Source organism: Trachemys scripta, chromosome 2, assembly GCF_013100865.1.
Source record: "Trachemys scripta elegans isolate TJP31775 chromosome 2, CAS_Tse_1.0, whole genome shotgun sequence".
NCBI classification, from domain to species: domain Eukaryota; kingdom Metazoa; phylum Chordata; order Testudines; family Emydidae; genus Trachemys; species Trachemys scripta.
The window spans coordinates 63,405,920-63,423,536 of NC_048299.1; the positions used below are offsets into that span (position 1 = coordinate 63,405,920).

Here is a 17,617-nt window from a genome sequence, read left to right on the forward strand (position 1 = left end):
TACATTAAAAATAGAAAACAATGATATTTAATCCCTCCTAGTAAAATATTTTCCCTGGAGCATGTGCTGCAATTCCTTTTTACTCTCCATTGCAAACTTCAAACATCCATAAGCCATAAATCAACTCCCCCTTCCCCCAAAAATTCATGTGATCAACTTAAAAATGATAAGATTTTAAAAAATAAATAATACATTGCAGGGGGTTTTGGTCTGTCCTGATTTTTGAGCCATTTTAATTTTTAGTGTGATCATTTCAATTCAAAATTCAATCTTGAATGCACAAACAAGACCATGAGCCTCACTGTTGACAATCTGGAGCAGAACTCTACTTAACGTCTCCTTATTTCTTGTAGGAGGGTAGCTGCCATTCTCTCTGAATGCTCATCACTATCTTGTTGCCTGCTCCCTGAGGAAGTACTAGCCCATTGGGGGCCCTAAGCAGGAATATTGTGGGGGGGCACACAACACATACTATAAAAGTGAATAAGGGGCTGCCTTGAGCTGCTCAGGGCCCTAAACAATTGCTTAGTCTGCTTAACGCCTAGCCCCAACACTACCCACTCCTCTCCTCCTTCTCTGCCTCACTCACTTCTCCCTGTTTTCCCCTATGCCCCACTGACTCCTACCTGCCCCCTACATTCATGTGGCCACATTATTGTGCCTCCCTTTTCTCTCATGTTCTCCATCTATAGCACCCCCATGACTCCTGTCGCTCCTTCAGTGTCCTCCTGTCCTCAACATTTCCCTGTTCTTCCCACAGTTTCTGTTCTACCATTATATTCTCCTGTCTCCACACACTTTCCCCATACACTCTCCTAACCACAAAACCAAGGAGGCAAGTAGCCTTCTGGTGTGCAACTAGGCTGCAGTCCCATTGGAAGCAATGGGCAATGGCAATTACTGTTACAAGGGCCGCCTCGCTTCCACATTCCAATGTTGTAGGGAAATGGTGACCTTCTTGACCGAAGGCAGCCTATGGTTGCTAGAGTTGCCAACTTTCTAATCGCACAAAACCAAACACCCTAGCATCACCCTTTCCCCAAGGCCCCGCCCCCTGCGCCACCCCTTCCGAGGCCCTGCCCCCACTCACTACATTTCCCCTCCTTCGGTGGCTCGCTCTCCCTCCCTCACTTTCACTGGGCTGGGGCCGGGGGTTAGGGTGTGGGGGGATGAGGGCTCCGACTGGGGGTGTGGGCTCTGGGGCAGGAGCTGGGTATGAGGGGTTTGGGTGCAGGAGGGGGCTCTAAACTGGGGGGTGGGGCCGAGGGATTCGGAGTGTGGGAGAGGGCTGTGGGTTGAGGCAGGGGACTGGGGTGCAGGAAGGAGTATGGGCTCTGGGCTGGGGGTGTGGGCTCTGGAGTGGGGCCAGGGATGAGGGGTTCAGGGTGTGGGAGAGAGTTCTGGGCTGGGGCATGGGGTTCAGGTGCGTAGTGGGTCAGGGCTCCTGCTGAGGGTGTAGGCTCTGGAGTAGGGCCGGGATTGGGGGGTTTGGCATGCAGAAGGGGGCTCCTGGTGTGGGGGGGCTCAGGGCTGGGGCAAGAGGTTGGGGCACGGGCTTACCTCGAGCGGCTCCCAGTCAGTGGTGCAGCGGGGCTAAGGCAAGCTACTCCCTACCTCTCCTGGCTCCGCGCTGCGCTGCACCCTGGAAGTGGCCAGCAGCAGGTCCAGCTCCTAGGTGGGAGGGCCAGGATGCTCTGCACACTGCTCTCGCCCACAGGCACCGTCCCCCTAGATCCCATTGGCTGTGATTCCCACCCAATTGGAGTGCAAAGCTAGTGTTCAGGGTGGGGGCAGTGCACAGAACCCTGTGGCCCCCCGCCTAGGAGCCGGTCCTGCTTGCCGCTTCCGGGGTGTAGTGCAGTGCCAGGACAGGTAGGGATTAGCCTGCCTTAGCCCCACAGCACCATCGACCAAACTTTTAAGGCCCGGTCGGCGGTGCTGACCAGAGCCGCCAGGGTCCCTTTTCAACCGGGCATTCCAGTCGAAAACCAGATGTCTGGCAACTCTAGTGGTTGAGATCCCATTCAAAGTAATGGAAGTGGTGGCCATCTTGAATGGAAGCCACATTTTGCAAATTTCATGCCCACAACTGATTTTAAATTCTCATGATCTACAATATCAAATCAAAACCACAAGATTCAGTAACTCCATTCACTTTTATTTAGTCGATATCTTAATAAATAACAAATATATGTCAAAACACTTGATTTACAGAGTTATATCAGACTTTTCATGTACATTTCTCAGACTTCCTAAATACATTCCAATATCTAATTATCTAATAACCTAAAATATCTAAAAGGGAAGAAAAAACAAGTAATGATTAGAAAGTTTGAAAAATTAGTACCTCTATTAAATCAAATGTGGAGTCAACACTTCAGACTAAGTATGACCATTAAACATTATATATATATATATATATTCTGGTCTTCTTAATATAAACTATGGTGCCCAATCCTATACTCTTTACTCAGACAAAAATCCCACTAATTTGCAGAATCAGGCCCATAAGTGACTATCTTGCAATTTCTAGGCACAATGGGAGATGGTAGCAACATTTAAATTAGCTAAAGAAAATTTTCATCTCATATTTCAGCTTTTATTGTAATGTAATGTCGCTTTTTCCATTTATGGGTTCAAAACAGGCTTTATGCTGCTCAATAACTTTGGGAGGAGGGGGTTATCTCAAAACTACACATCATGTTAGAGGAAGACAGGATTTGAAACCACAGATGTCTTGTATTGCATTGGAGAAGCTATTTTACTTTTGACCATAACACTGCAACTGCCTATGTACCCAATGCTGTGGTCCTTATGTAGCGCCAACAGACCCCAGTCGTCCGTGGGCGGGATCGAACTGGGGATCTCTGGAGCTTAGTGCATGAGTCTCTACAGCATGAGCTAAAAGCCAACTGGCTCTTAGCGAAGGCTGTAGAGCAGACTCATTTAAACACACACACACACACACTCGCTCTCTCTCCCTCTCTTCCTCTCTCTCTCTCCCTCCCCTCCGTGCCGCCACTAGATGGGACAGAACACCACACCCAGGAGGTGTGTGGGTTACACGTACATAAGCAGAACTCTCAGAGAAGTCAACAGGAAGTTTTCCAAAATGACTGCAGAGTCACTTAAATACTTCCTTTTCATGCTAAAATGGTGGCGTTCCTTATTTGTCAATGGAGTAAAAAAATCTTTTTTACTTACTATTCCTGTATCTCTAGTTGCTTGACTGTGGCTGTATGTATATAGATTGTTATAGGTAGGATTATTTTGATCCTATGCCTTTCTGTTATAGTAAAAAGGTCTGGCATCAGCATGATGACACCAAACCACATGCAGCCTATGACTCAAGACTAATCTGTTCACCCACACACTCAAAAGCAATTATGCTTTTTCCTCGTGGGACTGTCATGTATAACAGTAAAAGGTCCAAGTTGTTTTTCTCATGGAGAGGTTTTTACTTCCCCTGTAGTTGGTGGGCTTACAATGCAAACTAAAAAGAAATGAGTTATATTTCCCCAGGGTTTTCTTTTCAGTACGATTAAGAAAAGTGACTTCTTAGTCAAGAGCTAAGTGACACCAAGATTTCCTGTTTTCTCTCAGCAGGGAGGCTGTCATCACTCAATATTAATTGATTTTAACCCTCCATCCATCACGCTACAGTTGCACAAATTTCCAGTCAAAGATCAACTATTGTTCTGAAAGTAAACTATTCAGAACTTCTCCATTAAAATTAAGTGTTGCATATATTTTGTATGTTGTCTGTCACTTGACACAAGTTAATGGATATTTTCTCTAAATATGCAGTTAAAAAATTATGGAAAACCCCCTAACATTTTACCTCAGGGTTCCTTCCCACTTACCCCAGCTCCATCATAAAGCCATTATGGTTTCATTATTTAATCCACAACAAATTACAAGCAACTCTGGAGCCTGATTCTACTCCAATTTAAATCAGTGGAAATCTTGTCACTAATTTGAATAGAAACAGGATCAGGCCCTTTTGGCTTGTAGCTGTTGAGGAATTTTTGCCATTCGATCAGAAACAAAGCCTTTGCAATTGGCAGCTGCTAAGACCAATTCCTTGACTCTGAACAACATCAGGAGCATGTAACCCTCATGCAGATTGGAAAAAATTATAAAGATGGAGGCAACAGACTCTATAAAAGCAAAGAAGGAGATTGGGTGCAGTACTTGAATTGTTAACAGGAGGAGAAGGTTTCTTAGAAATACAAACCTTTCTTTGCAGATAGATTTGTAACTGCTTTTCCATTATGGGAAACAGAGATCAATCTTAAGAAAGAAAAATAGGAGTTCAACTACAGCTTTAAAAGAGCCTCAGTTCTTATACAAAGCAACAAATCAGAAAGGGTAAGAATGGAGAGTTCTACCTGCCTACTGCTACCTATTTTTAAGGTTAATTAAGTCAATATGTTATAAATGCTGTAGCACCTGGGAACCATGCGTTCCCATATTTTTTCATAACACAGATCTCAACAGAAAGATTGTCTTGCAGACCTCCTCGCATAGACCACCCCATCCATTTGTAATTTTTTAACATCCCTGTAGCAACTACAACGATTGCCTACCTTGAAAATATTAGTGAAGTATTTAGGCTGAGAGTGTATAAAAAAAGCACCTAAGGGAGCAATTCACTCTCAATGGAAGCTGGACACTAACTTCCTTAGGCACTTCTGAAAATCTCACCCTCACTGTATTTTTAGCATCTTGTATCATGATTTAGCAGATGGAAACCAGGAGAAGACTTAGACCTATGTGACCAGAAAGCTCTCCACAGACAGGCAGCAAGTGCTTTGCAAAGCATCGAAACATTGATCTCTAATACATACACCATAAGTTTACATACACCATAAGTGTATATTCATGAACTACATATTTACACGTGTGTTCTTTATCAGCAATTGGTAGGTTCACAAGAAATCACCAAATCATAGCTAGGTTTTCATCTACCCTACAAAAAACTACCCTGTTGGGGATCCTGTTACAACATGGTATTTCCCCAGAGCAGTTTGGTCTTGAGGGCACAGGCAAGACTGATGGCTATTTTAAAAATTTCAGTGTATCTGCATGTTATTAATAAGACCTCAGTACAGAAATTTTGTAGCATACTTAGTAATAAAGTCAGTCTGACCTACTCCTTACTTTAGATCCATTGATGAACATGCATTTGGGCAAGACCATGGCCAGTTAGGTAAAATACAGAACTGGATATCAGGTTAGGATTCTATTCCTAGCTCTGCCACACATATAACTTTAATTAAGGCACTCAAGTTGTATATGCCTCAGTTTCCTCATCTGTTACATGAGATTAATCTTTTTCTACCTCATTAGGATGTTGAGATAATTTATTAATTTATGTTTATAAGGTGTTTGGAGATCCTTGCATGAAAAGTACTATATAAATGAAAATTATTATTTAACATTTTGTTTTACAAGAAAAGGTAAAATGATGAAATCAACTAAGACACATGCTGTTGGAATACTTAGCATATATCATCAGTAAAATATACCTTGTCAAGAGGTATGAGGCTGCAAACAAGAAACTATCTAAGTAATCTAAAAAAATAATTTTTGAGTCTATCATCATACAGCTGTATACACAAAAAGTATGGGAAGCAAGTTTCTATTTAAAAACTAGAATGTAGTTGATATGCTTTCCCAAGCTATTAAACTTTAGTTAAAAGTCAAACAGGGTAAAGAAATCTGAAGTTCTAACTACCAGTTATACTAGTTAGAGCAATTATTTTTAATAAAATAAAAGCAATAAATCTGCAGCATACAACACTAACATGTTTAATGTTCTTTTTATGTCATATTACATATAAAAATTGTTTTCTATGCCTCAGAGGAAACATTTTATGCATTGCTGTAGTCTGATAATTGGGTTTTGCTTTGACCTATAGTGGCAAGCAATTTTACTGCAGATTGCTTTGAGCAGCTATAATTCATTTGAGGGAAATGCTGATGTGCTTATCAGAAGACAAAAAGTAGAATATTTGCTTTCATATCTGATTGTGATTCTATTACTGGAGACGGAGTAATGCCCTGATCCTGCAAACACATGCTTAATTTTTCATATCTATGTAGTCCAATTGAAATCAATGTGATGATATGCATGAACAAAGTTGAGCCCACATGTAAGTGTTTGCAGGATCAGGGCCTACAGCAATACAACATTTAAACTCGGATATATGAGTAATAAAAATTTTCAGACAAGTAATCCATCTAGGGTGACCAGATGTCCCGATTTTATAGGGACAGTCCCGATATATGAGGCTGTGTCTTATATAGGTGTCTATTATCCCCACCCCCTTTCCCGATTTTTCACACTTCCTGTCTGGTCACCCTAAATCCATCATCCCCTTCTCCTTCCCAGTTTACTGCTCTCAATCTGTGGATTTTATCTTTCCATATTTATCTGCTAGGAAGCCAGGTTTATGAGAAGTAAGTTCCTTTCTAATTTATCTGTGTTTTACATATGGTGCATGATCTCATTGTAGCCAATGCACAAAGATCTCTGAACTAATAATATTTTACCATGCTAACTTCATTTAATCACTCTCAAGAACAAAATGGTGGTAACCTACCTAGTCAAGTGGAAATACAAAACTAGAATGCTGATTTCCTTTAGACACTTCTGCTTACAAAATGAAAGCAGGTAATTAAATAATTTCAAATTGGAAAAAAATTGCTTTTACCAGTCTTAAATCAAATAAAAACACCTGCAAAAGTAAAAACACCTTTACTTTTTCAGTGCATGAGGTTTCCAAATCCCATCTATGAATACAATTAGATTCCCCCCAGTGAGATTGAGATCAGTTAAACTAAGTACTTTGTCAAGACAATAACTGAAATGTGGTACTAATTTAAGTATATTTCAATAGTAAAGGTTCACTTAACTTTTGATTTTACAACATAAAATATGACCTCATAAAAGGCTCATCTATACCATAATGGTGTGTTTTGATTTAAAAAAAAAAACACATTGACTTCAATAAATCTGAAACAACTGTTGTTAGAACAATATAATTGAACATCAAAAATGTTACTTGTCTCATGTCCAATAGTGTGTCACACATTTTAAATATATATAGAAAGATAGGTCCATTCTCTGAAAAGATTATAATCTAAGATCCCAATTCTAGAAAGACATGCATGTACTTTAATTTGCACACTATGAGTAAAGAACTGGAAATATAATCTTAATACAACAATACAGATAAAGGAGTGGGGATGGATGTAACTCAAGAGTTCTCTTTTTCTAACCTTTATCTCTTTGCTTTTTTTTTATTCTGCTCTCTTTTACTATAAAGATGCTATCTATCTGTTACACTAAGGAATTTATTACCATACAAACACACACATAAGATACAAATCAGTTAAACAATATGCAAAACTATATCAATTTCTAATGTCCTCTCTTGGATACAGGCTTGGCAGCAGCGTGTTTATAAAGGGACTGATCCTGCAGACAGAACCATGGACATTCTTGTATATCTCCTGTTTCAGAAATTTTGCACACAAGACCTAGCGTGTGAACCTGCTAATCAAGGGACCAGGTATAGCAGGATGGATGGTTTTGTGGCTAAGACACTTAACCGGGATGCAGGAAATCTGGGTTCTGTGACAGAGTTCCTGTGTGGTTATTTGCAAGTCACATCATCATTCTGTGCCTCAGTTCCCCATCTGTAAAGTGAGGATAACAACATCTCCAAACCTCAGAGTGTTAGGAGCAGAGCTTAAATTCAGCTGGAGCCATCCGGAGCAGAACTCGGGTAAATATTTTCAAACCCACGAGAGCCCCGGCGCACCTTGCTAGGCTGAAACCCCGAGCACCAGGGCTCCAGAAAATACTTGGGGAGAATTTAAGCCCTGGTTAGGAGGATACATTTAGTAAAGATTCTGAGGCACTCAGATATTGTGGTGATGAGTGACACAGAAAAGACTATAAATAAACAAATGTCCTCAATATTAATTCATTTCCACTAGCTCCACAGTATGCAATATATCACAGTAAGATTGCTTAGAAAATCAAAGTACAGACATGAAAGCTCTCAGAATTTCAAAATGAGCTATTTGACTTGGTTTTGTATTTATTTACTTCATTTCAACACACAAATATAAAAAGAATGCCTATCCCAGCCTCCTGATGTTCTTGACAAATAACTAGAAACGCATTCCAATTAAGATAGAAACAGCTGTAAAAATTCAACAACCCTTCTCCAACAAAAGAAACAAGTCCACAAAGCCAAAATTTCTCTACCCCACGTCCCCAAACTCCATTTCCCTCAAATCCACATTCCTACTCAACCACTCCCTCCAAATCCTCAGCTTTCTCCAAATGCCTGGCCAAACAGAAGGGCTTTGGAGCATGGAGGATAGGTTGATCAATGGCAATTAATCACGATGGTCACAGATGCAATCCCACTGGGGGTCCCTAAACGTCTGACTGCCACAAGCTGGGACTGGACGACTGGGGATGGATCATTCGATAACTGCCCTGTTCTGTTCCTTCTCTCTGAAGCATCTGGCATTGGCCACTGTCAGAAGACAGGATACTGGGCTAGATAGACCACTTATCTGACCCAGCCTGGCCAGTCTTATGCCTAAAGGCTAAACAATTTGTGCTATTTTGGATGAAAAGTGAATTCTAAAATCAAGAGGCTCTCAAGGAGAACATCTTGCCAGCAATGCCCTCTCTCACATAAGTGACTTCCAGCTTGAGCATCTACACTGACAGAGTTGCACCAGGAAAGAAGTGATCTCTCAAACAAACAGGTTCCTAGTCACTTAGCACTTTATAGGGTGGAACCATGATTTTAAACTCTGTCTGGAAACCAACAGACAGCCAATGCAGATTCCAAAGCACAGTTGTCATATGTTAAAAAGTGGGTCACAGCCTTCTGCACCAACTTCAGGTTCCAAAGAAGTTTAAGGTATAGTCCGATGTAGAATGTACTACAGTAGCCTAACTTTGAAATAACAAAAGGCATGGATGACTGCAGCCTGGCATTTCTGGAAGAGCTTCTAGGTTCATAGATGTCAACACAAGAGAAAATAAATGGAATATTCATGAGCAGTCATCAGATTAAGATGTGGACTATTTGGCATACTGTTGAAAGGAAGAGGCTCATTGCTGGACAAAGTTAAGATATATATTGAAACTACAAGGCTCTGTGCCTTTCAGCTGTTGTTTTTTTTAAAGTGGGCTTCTGCCATTTTCCATTTTTCCAGGCATATGAATGCAACAACACAGCCCCTAGGCATTAGTCACAGCCTGAGGGTTATGAATGACAGGTCCGCAAAGTGACAACACTGAATTCAACCTCTAAAAACAGTGATCGAGAGTGACAGTGGGAGGGGGAAACAGTGAAAAACTGTCCAACATTCCAGCTCTGAATCATTTTACCAAATGAAATCTGGATAATGTGCAAAGGTAAAGGAATCTAAACATATCCTTTCATATCAAATACACTGAATATAAGGAATCCCTTCTAAAATCTGAAGAGCTACATTTTATGCATTAGTTTAAAATCTATGGTAGAAAAAAAATGTTGAGTAAGATATTGTCAAGATGGTAAAATCATCAAGATCATTGTGACTGCATGTATTAAAGTTATTTAAGGCCAAAGAGATTAAACAAGACTTATAAAAAATATAAATACTCACATGTACTATACTAGTTAAAAGCATTATGAATTGATTGGCTTCTCAGTGTCATCAAAAATAAGTGAAAAGAAAAAGTGTTTTGTACTTACCATCATTCAGAGTTGTGAACTCCAGGAAACGATACTCATAGGAAACATCTATCTTGGTTTCTACCTGGGGCCTCTTCAAAGTTGAATAGATATTACCAGGCCGTTTTTCATCACGTTTCTCTAATTTGGTTAGTCCACAACCCATTTCAACAGCTGCTGATTCAGAGAGGTAGGGGAAGGGGGAAGAAAAAAATAACAGCACTCATTTTTCTATTTCATATGCCAGTCTCAAAGTTTCTATGATTTATATTTATTTTAAAAAATACGCTGTCCATAGACCTTTACAAAACAGCATAATTTAATAAATGTTCAGATACTAAATAATCTATATTTATCACGCCTGACTCACTTTTTTAAAGATAAAATTAACAGGTGTACTATTATTTTATTGAAAGCTGAAAATGTAATGTACCTGTAATATACTCTGAAGGACACACGTTCAGTTATAGACAGTGATATAAAATGCAATATGTTATTAAGCAGTCAACATATATATATATAAAGCAACAATTATATTATATATCTATGACTGCCATAGGAAAATATAGTTATACCTATTCAACTGCAAGATCTGTCCTAATATTAAAAGTTATCACTTGATCTGTATTTAAATAAAAAAACCATGTATCTGAAACTAAATGTTTCAGCTTTTATGGGACTTTAGATAAAAATCCTGTATTCATCCTATCCCTCCCATCCTTTTCAAGGTAAGCTACAGGAAATAATAGTTACCTTAGGTAGTCAACTTTAGAACAGAATAAAAGCTGGCTGGACACTAACGATCGCCTAACACAAATTGGAAACAGAAATCAACATGTGCTAAAAAGAAGATTTGTTGCTTCAGTATGAAAGTGTCCAGAGAAATGTTACACAAATATGTGTTATATGTTGTGCCAAGCTTTAAGTGTTTTGCCATTTACCCTATGGAAAAAATAATGCTTCTCTGTTTATTTTGGCAGAATTACACAAACTTCATTATTTTAAATCATTTCTATAAAGCTGGAGTTAGATATTTTACTTAGTGAATTAAAAGCTAAGCATTGCTAATGTTTTTTCTATTTTAGACAGCATACAGTCTGCGATCAATGACGAAAGGCAACATTGCATAAATGTTTAGTAGTCAAAAATATTTAACAAAGTTATGTAATGACTGAGCTTCCTTTTACGAATAAGAATTAATTTGCTTTGCTTCTTTAGCTACATCCATTCACAATACAACAAAGGATCTTGGTAATATGGCTAGCACAAAGAAAACAATATGTTAAAACAATGTGACAAAGCAGCCTATACTTTAAGGTACTGCTTTGATAAGGTACTTAAAGCATATGCTTAAGTTTAAGCATGAGAGAAGTCCAACTGACTTTAACAGGACTACTTTAAGCATATGCTTAAGTTCCTTGCTGAATCAGGGCCAAAGGCCACAAGAAGTCTTATCAAGCAAATCAATATTTGGCTGTATTTCAGTGGTGAATGAGATAATCCCTATGTAGAGCATGTATAAGTATTAGGGTTGCCAACTGTCTAATCACACAAACCCAAACACCATTGCCCAGCCCCTTCCCCAAGGCCATGCCCCTGCCCTGCCCCTTCTCTGAGGCTCTGCCCCCTTCCCTCAGTCACTCGCTCTCCTCCACCCCCACTCATTTTCACCGGGCTGTGGCAGGGGTTTAGGGTGCGGGAGAGGGTGTAGGCTCTGGGCTTGGTGGTGGGATGGGGCAGAGGGGTTTGAAGTGTGAGAGGGAGGTGGAAGGGGTGCGGAAGGGGGTAGCGGGGCGGCACTTACCTCGGGTGACTCCTGAAAGCAACCAGAACATCCCTCTGGCAGCAGCTCCTAAGCGAAGGGGCCAGAAGGTCTCTGCGCACTGCCTGTGCCTGCAGGCTCTGACCCCGCAGCTCCCATTGGCTGCAGTTCCCAGCCAATGGGAGCTTGCGGAGTCGGTGCTCAGGGTGGGGGCAGCGCGCTGAGCCCCCTGACCTCCCCAGGAGCCGCAGGAACATGCTGGCTGCTTTCAGGAGCAGCACGGAGCCAGGGCAGGCAGGGAGCCTTCCTTAGTTTCGCTGCGCCGCCAGACTTTTAGCGCCTAAAATCTCCTGGTTTGTCTGCAGTAGCCTTTGGGAGATAGAGCCTTATTCCGGGACACTCTCGGCGAAACCAGGAGGTTGGCAACCCTAATAAGTATGCAAATGTTTATAAAGCACTCTGGGTGAATATTGCTATGTAAGTTGTTGGTATTACTAGCTCAGGGCCTGCAGCCCTTCTTCATGTGAGGAGTCCCAGTGAAATCCATAGGAGTCCTCATATGAATAGGGGTGCAGGAGGAAGTCTTTAAAGGCTCAGTAATGACTTATGAGAAATTACTAAAAACATTGTTCAATTTTACAGACAATTTTGCGTTTTTTCTGACTTGGCTTGACAGCCCTAGAGAATTAAAGCCTCTGCTTACCACAGAACGGTATAGCAACAAAAGCTTCCCCAGGCTTCCCTGGCAATGTTTATCTATCCAATTCTAAGAAGACAATCCTTTGTGCCTTCGTACTCATTCAGATCATAGAATATCAGGGTTGGAAGGGACCTCAGGAGATCATTTAGTCCAACCCCTTGCTCAAAGCAGGACTAATCCCCAGACAGTTTTTTACCCCAGATCCCCAAATGGCCCTCTCAAGGATTGAACTCATAACCCTGGGTTTAGCAGGCCAATGGTCAAACCACTGAGCTATCCCTTGCCAGATGGTGCCGTCTCTGCTGAGAATGGTGAGTTTTAAGATGTGGGCACCTTTGCCAGTTGGACTGCATTGAGACCACCAACTATTTTCATATTGATGCACTGAATAATTATTTACCCAATGACTATAACTTTCAATTAATGACCTAATGGTGAAAGATGCCATAACCCATATCTAATCCCTGAGACTGCAAGTCTCACCTTTCTTTTAATTAGGTATTTTTAAATGCCTGGGGTAAGGGTATGAAAACAGGATCTTTTCTCTGGAGTTAAAAGGATAAATAAGCAACACAAATGGGTTTCACAGTGACAGCATAATCAATTGCTATGGAAATGATTATGATGTCACATAGGATTATGATTCAAGTGTGGTGACAGAAGAGACAAATTCTTAAAAAATAAAAGAACTTGCATTCACATGAAAATTCTTAGTAATAAAAAAAAGATTTTTAAAAACCTGGAAATCTATAAATCACTCACATTTTTCTTAAAGTGTTTTTCAAATTTTCTATAATTTCCATCACGCCAGCTTTTTAAGAGATAGTTAATTTGAAAGTAACAACATGCTCTTATTCACAATTCAACAAGAATTTGATTATTGATGTTTATTTACTTGTTAGTATGATAAGGTGGAAAATTATTATTTTTCAACCCATTACATTTAGTATGAAAAAGAGAATAGCAAATATTTGTCTGTTCTAAGTTTTCAGACAACTGTGTTTCATTAAGAATGCATCTTCATTATCAATACAACAGCTTCACGTTTCTAGAAATTACTTGAATGATTTTTTTTAAATGGCAAAATCTAATGAAGATTGCTAAATATTAGAAATGAAGACTTATTCATGGGTTCTTAGAGTTGTAAGAAATACAGCTTTTAATAAAATCTCTTGAAAGTTTGTTTCACATCATTTTGGAAGACAGTGTTTTTAGTGGCAATTGTAAGGGCTAGGAGCCAGGACACTTCATTCTATTTACAGGTCTCTCTGTGACCGGCTTTCTGACTTTGAATGAGTCACAACTGCCTACTGCCTCAGTTTCCCGTTCTGTAAGACAGGGACAATATTTACCTACCTTACAGAGACGTTGGAAGGCTTTTTAAAAAATAACTACAGGGCTTTAGATTTGCTAGGCCGTCATGGGGATCACACATTTTTTAAAGCTCCCACAATTTTAATCCTCCCATTTTGGAGAGGATCAACTGATGGACTCGATACTGAAAATGGCTTTGGCTCTGACTCTGCGCAGTGCTTTGGCCAGCCATTGGCCTAATACATCACTGGAGAAGGAAGCATCAAAGCTCCTCCCCAAGTATGTTACTCAGTTACAGAATGGCTCTTATGGAGGGAATTGGTGAAAGCAGCTCTGCTCTGCAGAAGTTTTAGCTTAGCTCAGTTACTACAAGTCTAGGGCAGATGAGCACGGCCTCAGTTCTCTCCTCCCTACACTGACTGCAGAAACATAAAGAAGTTCTCAGCCCCAAACCCACTCAGCATTTTTAAGCTAAATCCTGAGGACAGGAGTTGCTTGAAAGCTGATTCCTCCCTCCACCACTGTTAAACAAAAGTGGTTCAGTGTGAAGCAGAAGAGTGACAAGGGGGGCAAGAAGTACCAGCGAGAGAACCAAGACTGGGGAAGATGATGGACAGCACCAGACTTTGGAAACAGGGCATACAATCAACAAAAGCAAGGAGCTCATTATGCTGAAAGGGGGCATACAGACAGGGCCGGCTCTAATTTTTTGCTGCCCCAAGTAGCAAAAAAATGCACCGCCCCCCGATTCCCCCCCCGAGCGCCGTGCCCCCCCCCCCCCTCCCCCCCCCCCGCCGAGCGCCGCCGGAGCCCCCCCCCACCGCCCCTTACCAGGTGCCGCCCCAAGCATATGCTTGGGTGCCTGGTGCCTGAGCCGGCCCTGCATACAGAAGGGACAGTTGACTCCTGCCAAGGTCTCACAAAGCGTTTGAATTCATCCTTCTTTTACAATTTGTACTCTCTCACACACTTTGTAAGAGTTTTAAGGACTTCCCTTCCCATGATAAAAGTGAAACTGTCCTGAACTATCTACATGTGTTTTATAAGTGTGTTTACAAATAACTTTGTATGTCAATATAAAAGAATAGTAGGTGACATAGCTTTGTTAAACACAGGTAGACAATGGCTCTTTATGTCAGTGGCATTCAACCGTTCCAGACTACTGTATCCCTTTCAGGAGTCTGAGTTGTCTTGTGTAACCCCAAGTTTTGCCTCACTTAAAAATTGCTTACAACATGAGACACAGAAATACAAAAAAGTGTCACAGCACACTATTACTGAAAAATTGCTTACTTTGTCATTTTTACCATATAATTATAAAATAAATCAGTTGGAATATAAATATTGTACTTACATTTCAGTGTATAATATATAGAGAAGTATAAACAAGTCATTGTCTGTATGAACTTTTAGTTTGTACTGACTTTGCTAGTGCTTTTTATGTAGCCTGTTGTAAAACTAGGCAAATATCTTGAGTTGATGTACCCTCTGGAAGACCTCTGCATTCCCCCCAGGGATACATGTACCCATGGTTGAGAACTACTAGTTTATGTAATTTATGTTTCCAAATGATTTGAAAGAGCAAATTATTTAATTATGTTTCCCAGCACAACTCAGGGCTGCTGTAAGTATTTAATAATATTTATACATACTTGCTCTGCACTACATTTTCATTCTCAGTCCAGGGGAATACCAATGTTCAAGGGGTGGAAAACCCCATGCCTGATGTAACAAATTTATGAGGCCCAGTTAAATGTTCCTCTAAAAAATGCAGGGAAGGTAGACTGAAATAAAGTCATAAATGTGACCACTGGTATTGTGAAAAAATACATTATTCACATAATTTATTACTAATAGATTAGAAGCACTATAAAGGATTAAAAAAAAGATTAACAACATTTTCCCCTTGTAAACTGAAGATCATTTATGTCTTAGCAAGGTTAATTATTTTTCTATTAAGTCAAAAAAAGTTAACTGAGTACTACTGGGTTCCAAATGGAACAACTGGCAGTTTCTTTTAACCAGATAAAATATCAGTTTGGAAACTACAGTATAATGAAATATTTACAGTTTTACTCCCAATAAATAATTTTTAGGATAAAACACATCTATCAATCCAGCTTGATGGCTTGGCTTAGCTGGTGCACTGTACTGCCATACAGCAGCCTCTAGTTCCACTTGCTTTCCCTACCAAGGCTATGAGTGCCACAGGAAGAGCATACTGAGCCCTACAGGAATCCTTTGGCCAAGTCGCGAACATTACAGATAAACTCATCCAATTCCCATTCCATCCAGTTCCCCTTTTCCAAGAGTATGCAGGGTTACTGGGACAATGACAAGCAGAGAAACTCATAGCTCTTACAAGGATGCAGATTAAACAATGCTAGAAAAAAAAGTACATCATTCCCATTTTCTAGATTAACCACGTTCATATTCACACACACGTAAACACATTCCTGTACACACACATTTAATAACTGTTGTCCTACATTGCCAAAATGTCACAGATATCCATGATCTCTGTGAACCATATCACATCAGTGTGTCACTGTTCTTGAGTCTCAATTAATTTACCGAGGAATTTCAAGCCAGAAAGACTAACAAGCCATTACCACACTAGTCCTCGGGCATCATACAATAGCATCCTCCTCTGCTTGAAACCAGAGTGAAGCTGTACTACAGAGCTTAGATTATGTACATGGTAGACTAAGATGGTTTTGGTCATTGTGTTGCTTACCTAATGGAAAAAAAATCTCCAATTCCTTCCTCAATTCGGCCCTTATCATATGTATTCAGTTCTGGAGATAATATCTCCACCAAGGTGGTAACTGTGACCTGACTTACCAGCCCTAGGGATATAACTGCAATGTCCTGAAATCAAGGACACACAGCATCAAAGAATCAGAAGAGCTAGCCATGAACTAACGGGTCAGTTTTCAGCCAAGAGTATTTTGAATGAGCTGCCAGTTTAGTCCCAACATCACCAAGGTGTACAGAGCTGCTTGTCAGAGATGAATCAATGCATGTACTTGGCTATTTATTTGGGGCCTGATCCAAAGCCCATGAAAGTCTTTGGAAACCCCAGCTGTCTTCACTGGGCTTTGGATCAGGCCCTCGAACAACAAGGAAACAAAGGGACAGCTGGTCTTTTTCTGCCCAGCTACAGTTCATAACCCACCCCAACCCCAGAAGTGCCCTGTCGGAACTGAAGGCATCCAGGGGCTCATTAAAACACAACGCAGTAAAAGCCCGTTATCCCATTGCTGCCGCCTATAACTCAGCTCCCTGTTCAGGAGAGGCGGGTGCCCGGGGATCCCTTGTCAAACTTCAAGAAGACGCCCAGGAAAAGCCTGAGCGCCGCTGCCCCAAGGGGCTGCTCCCCGCTGCCCCAGGCTTTGCAGGACGGGAGAGCGGGCTCCCCTCCCGCCCAGGCGCGCACGCCAGCCGCAGGGCAGCGCATCCCCCAGCCCGGGCGGTGACTACAGCGCTCCGCGCCCTCGCACCTACGCCCTGGGGGCGGCGGGAGACCCAGGCGGGGTCTCGGGGCAAGTCTGCCGGGCGAGCAGGGCTTGGAGCCAGCCGTAGCCCCGAGGGCTGGGGCGGGGCGGTGCCGGGCGGGGGTAGCGGATCCCTTACCTAGGGCGGGCTCCTCTCTGCTGGCTCGCTGGCTCGCTGCACCTCCGGCGCTCAGCGCCCGGGCAGGGACATGCTGTTGCCGCCGCCGCTCGCAGCCCGGCTTATCGCAGGGCAGAAAGTTTGTGCCGCGCAGCCCGGCCGGGGAGGTGGGGAGCGGAGTCTGCCGCTGCCCTGGGGAAGCAGCGCTTCTGGGACTGGGAGGCGCCTCGGCGGGGACAGGCAGCTCCGCGCAGAGCCCGAGCCGGAGCCGCTGCACTTCCTCTTCCTCTCAACCCGGCGGCACACGCTGCTCCGCTCCGCAGCCTCCCGCCAGAGCGCACGGGCCGCGGGGCTCGGGAGAGCGGCTCCTGCCCTCGGCACCCTTGCCTGTGAAGGGCATCACCCACCCACCAGGCCTAGAACTGCCTCTGTTCCTCACACCCACTGCCTGCTCCGCTGGGCCACTGT

At 42.0% G+C, this 17,617-nt stretch overlaps 1 protein-coding gene across 2 annotated transcripts in view; it reads right to left on the reverse strand.

Annotated features, from left to right (window-relative positions):
- RFTN1 (raftlin, lipid raft linker 1) overlaps positions 1-17,195 on the reverse strand; it is a 123,477-nt gene extending 106,282 nt beyond the window's left edge. For both annotated transcript variants that reach the window (XM_034760740.1, XM_034760741.1), the window contains exons 1-2: positions 17,171-17,195; positions 9,780-9,932 (exon numbers count right to left, since the gene is read on the reverse strand). In XM_034760740.1, coding sequence (XP_034616631.1) covers positions 9,780-9,924 — 145 coding nt within the window. In that variant the 5' untranslated portion in view covers positions 9,925-9,932; positions 17,171-17,195. The remainder of the gene's footprint in view (positions 1-9,779; positions 9,933-17,170) is intronic.
- Positions 17,196-17,617: the final 422 nt, after the last annotated feature.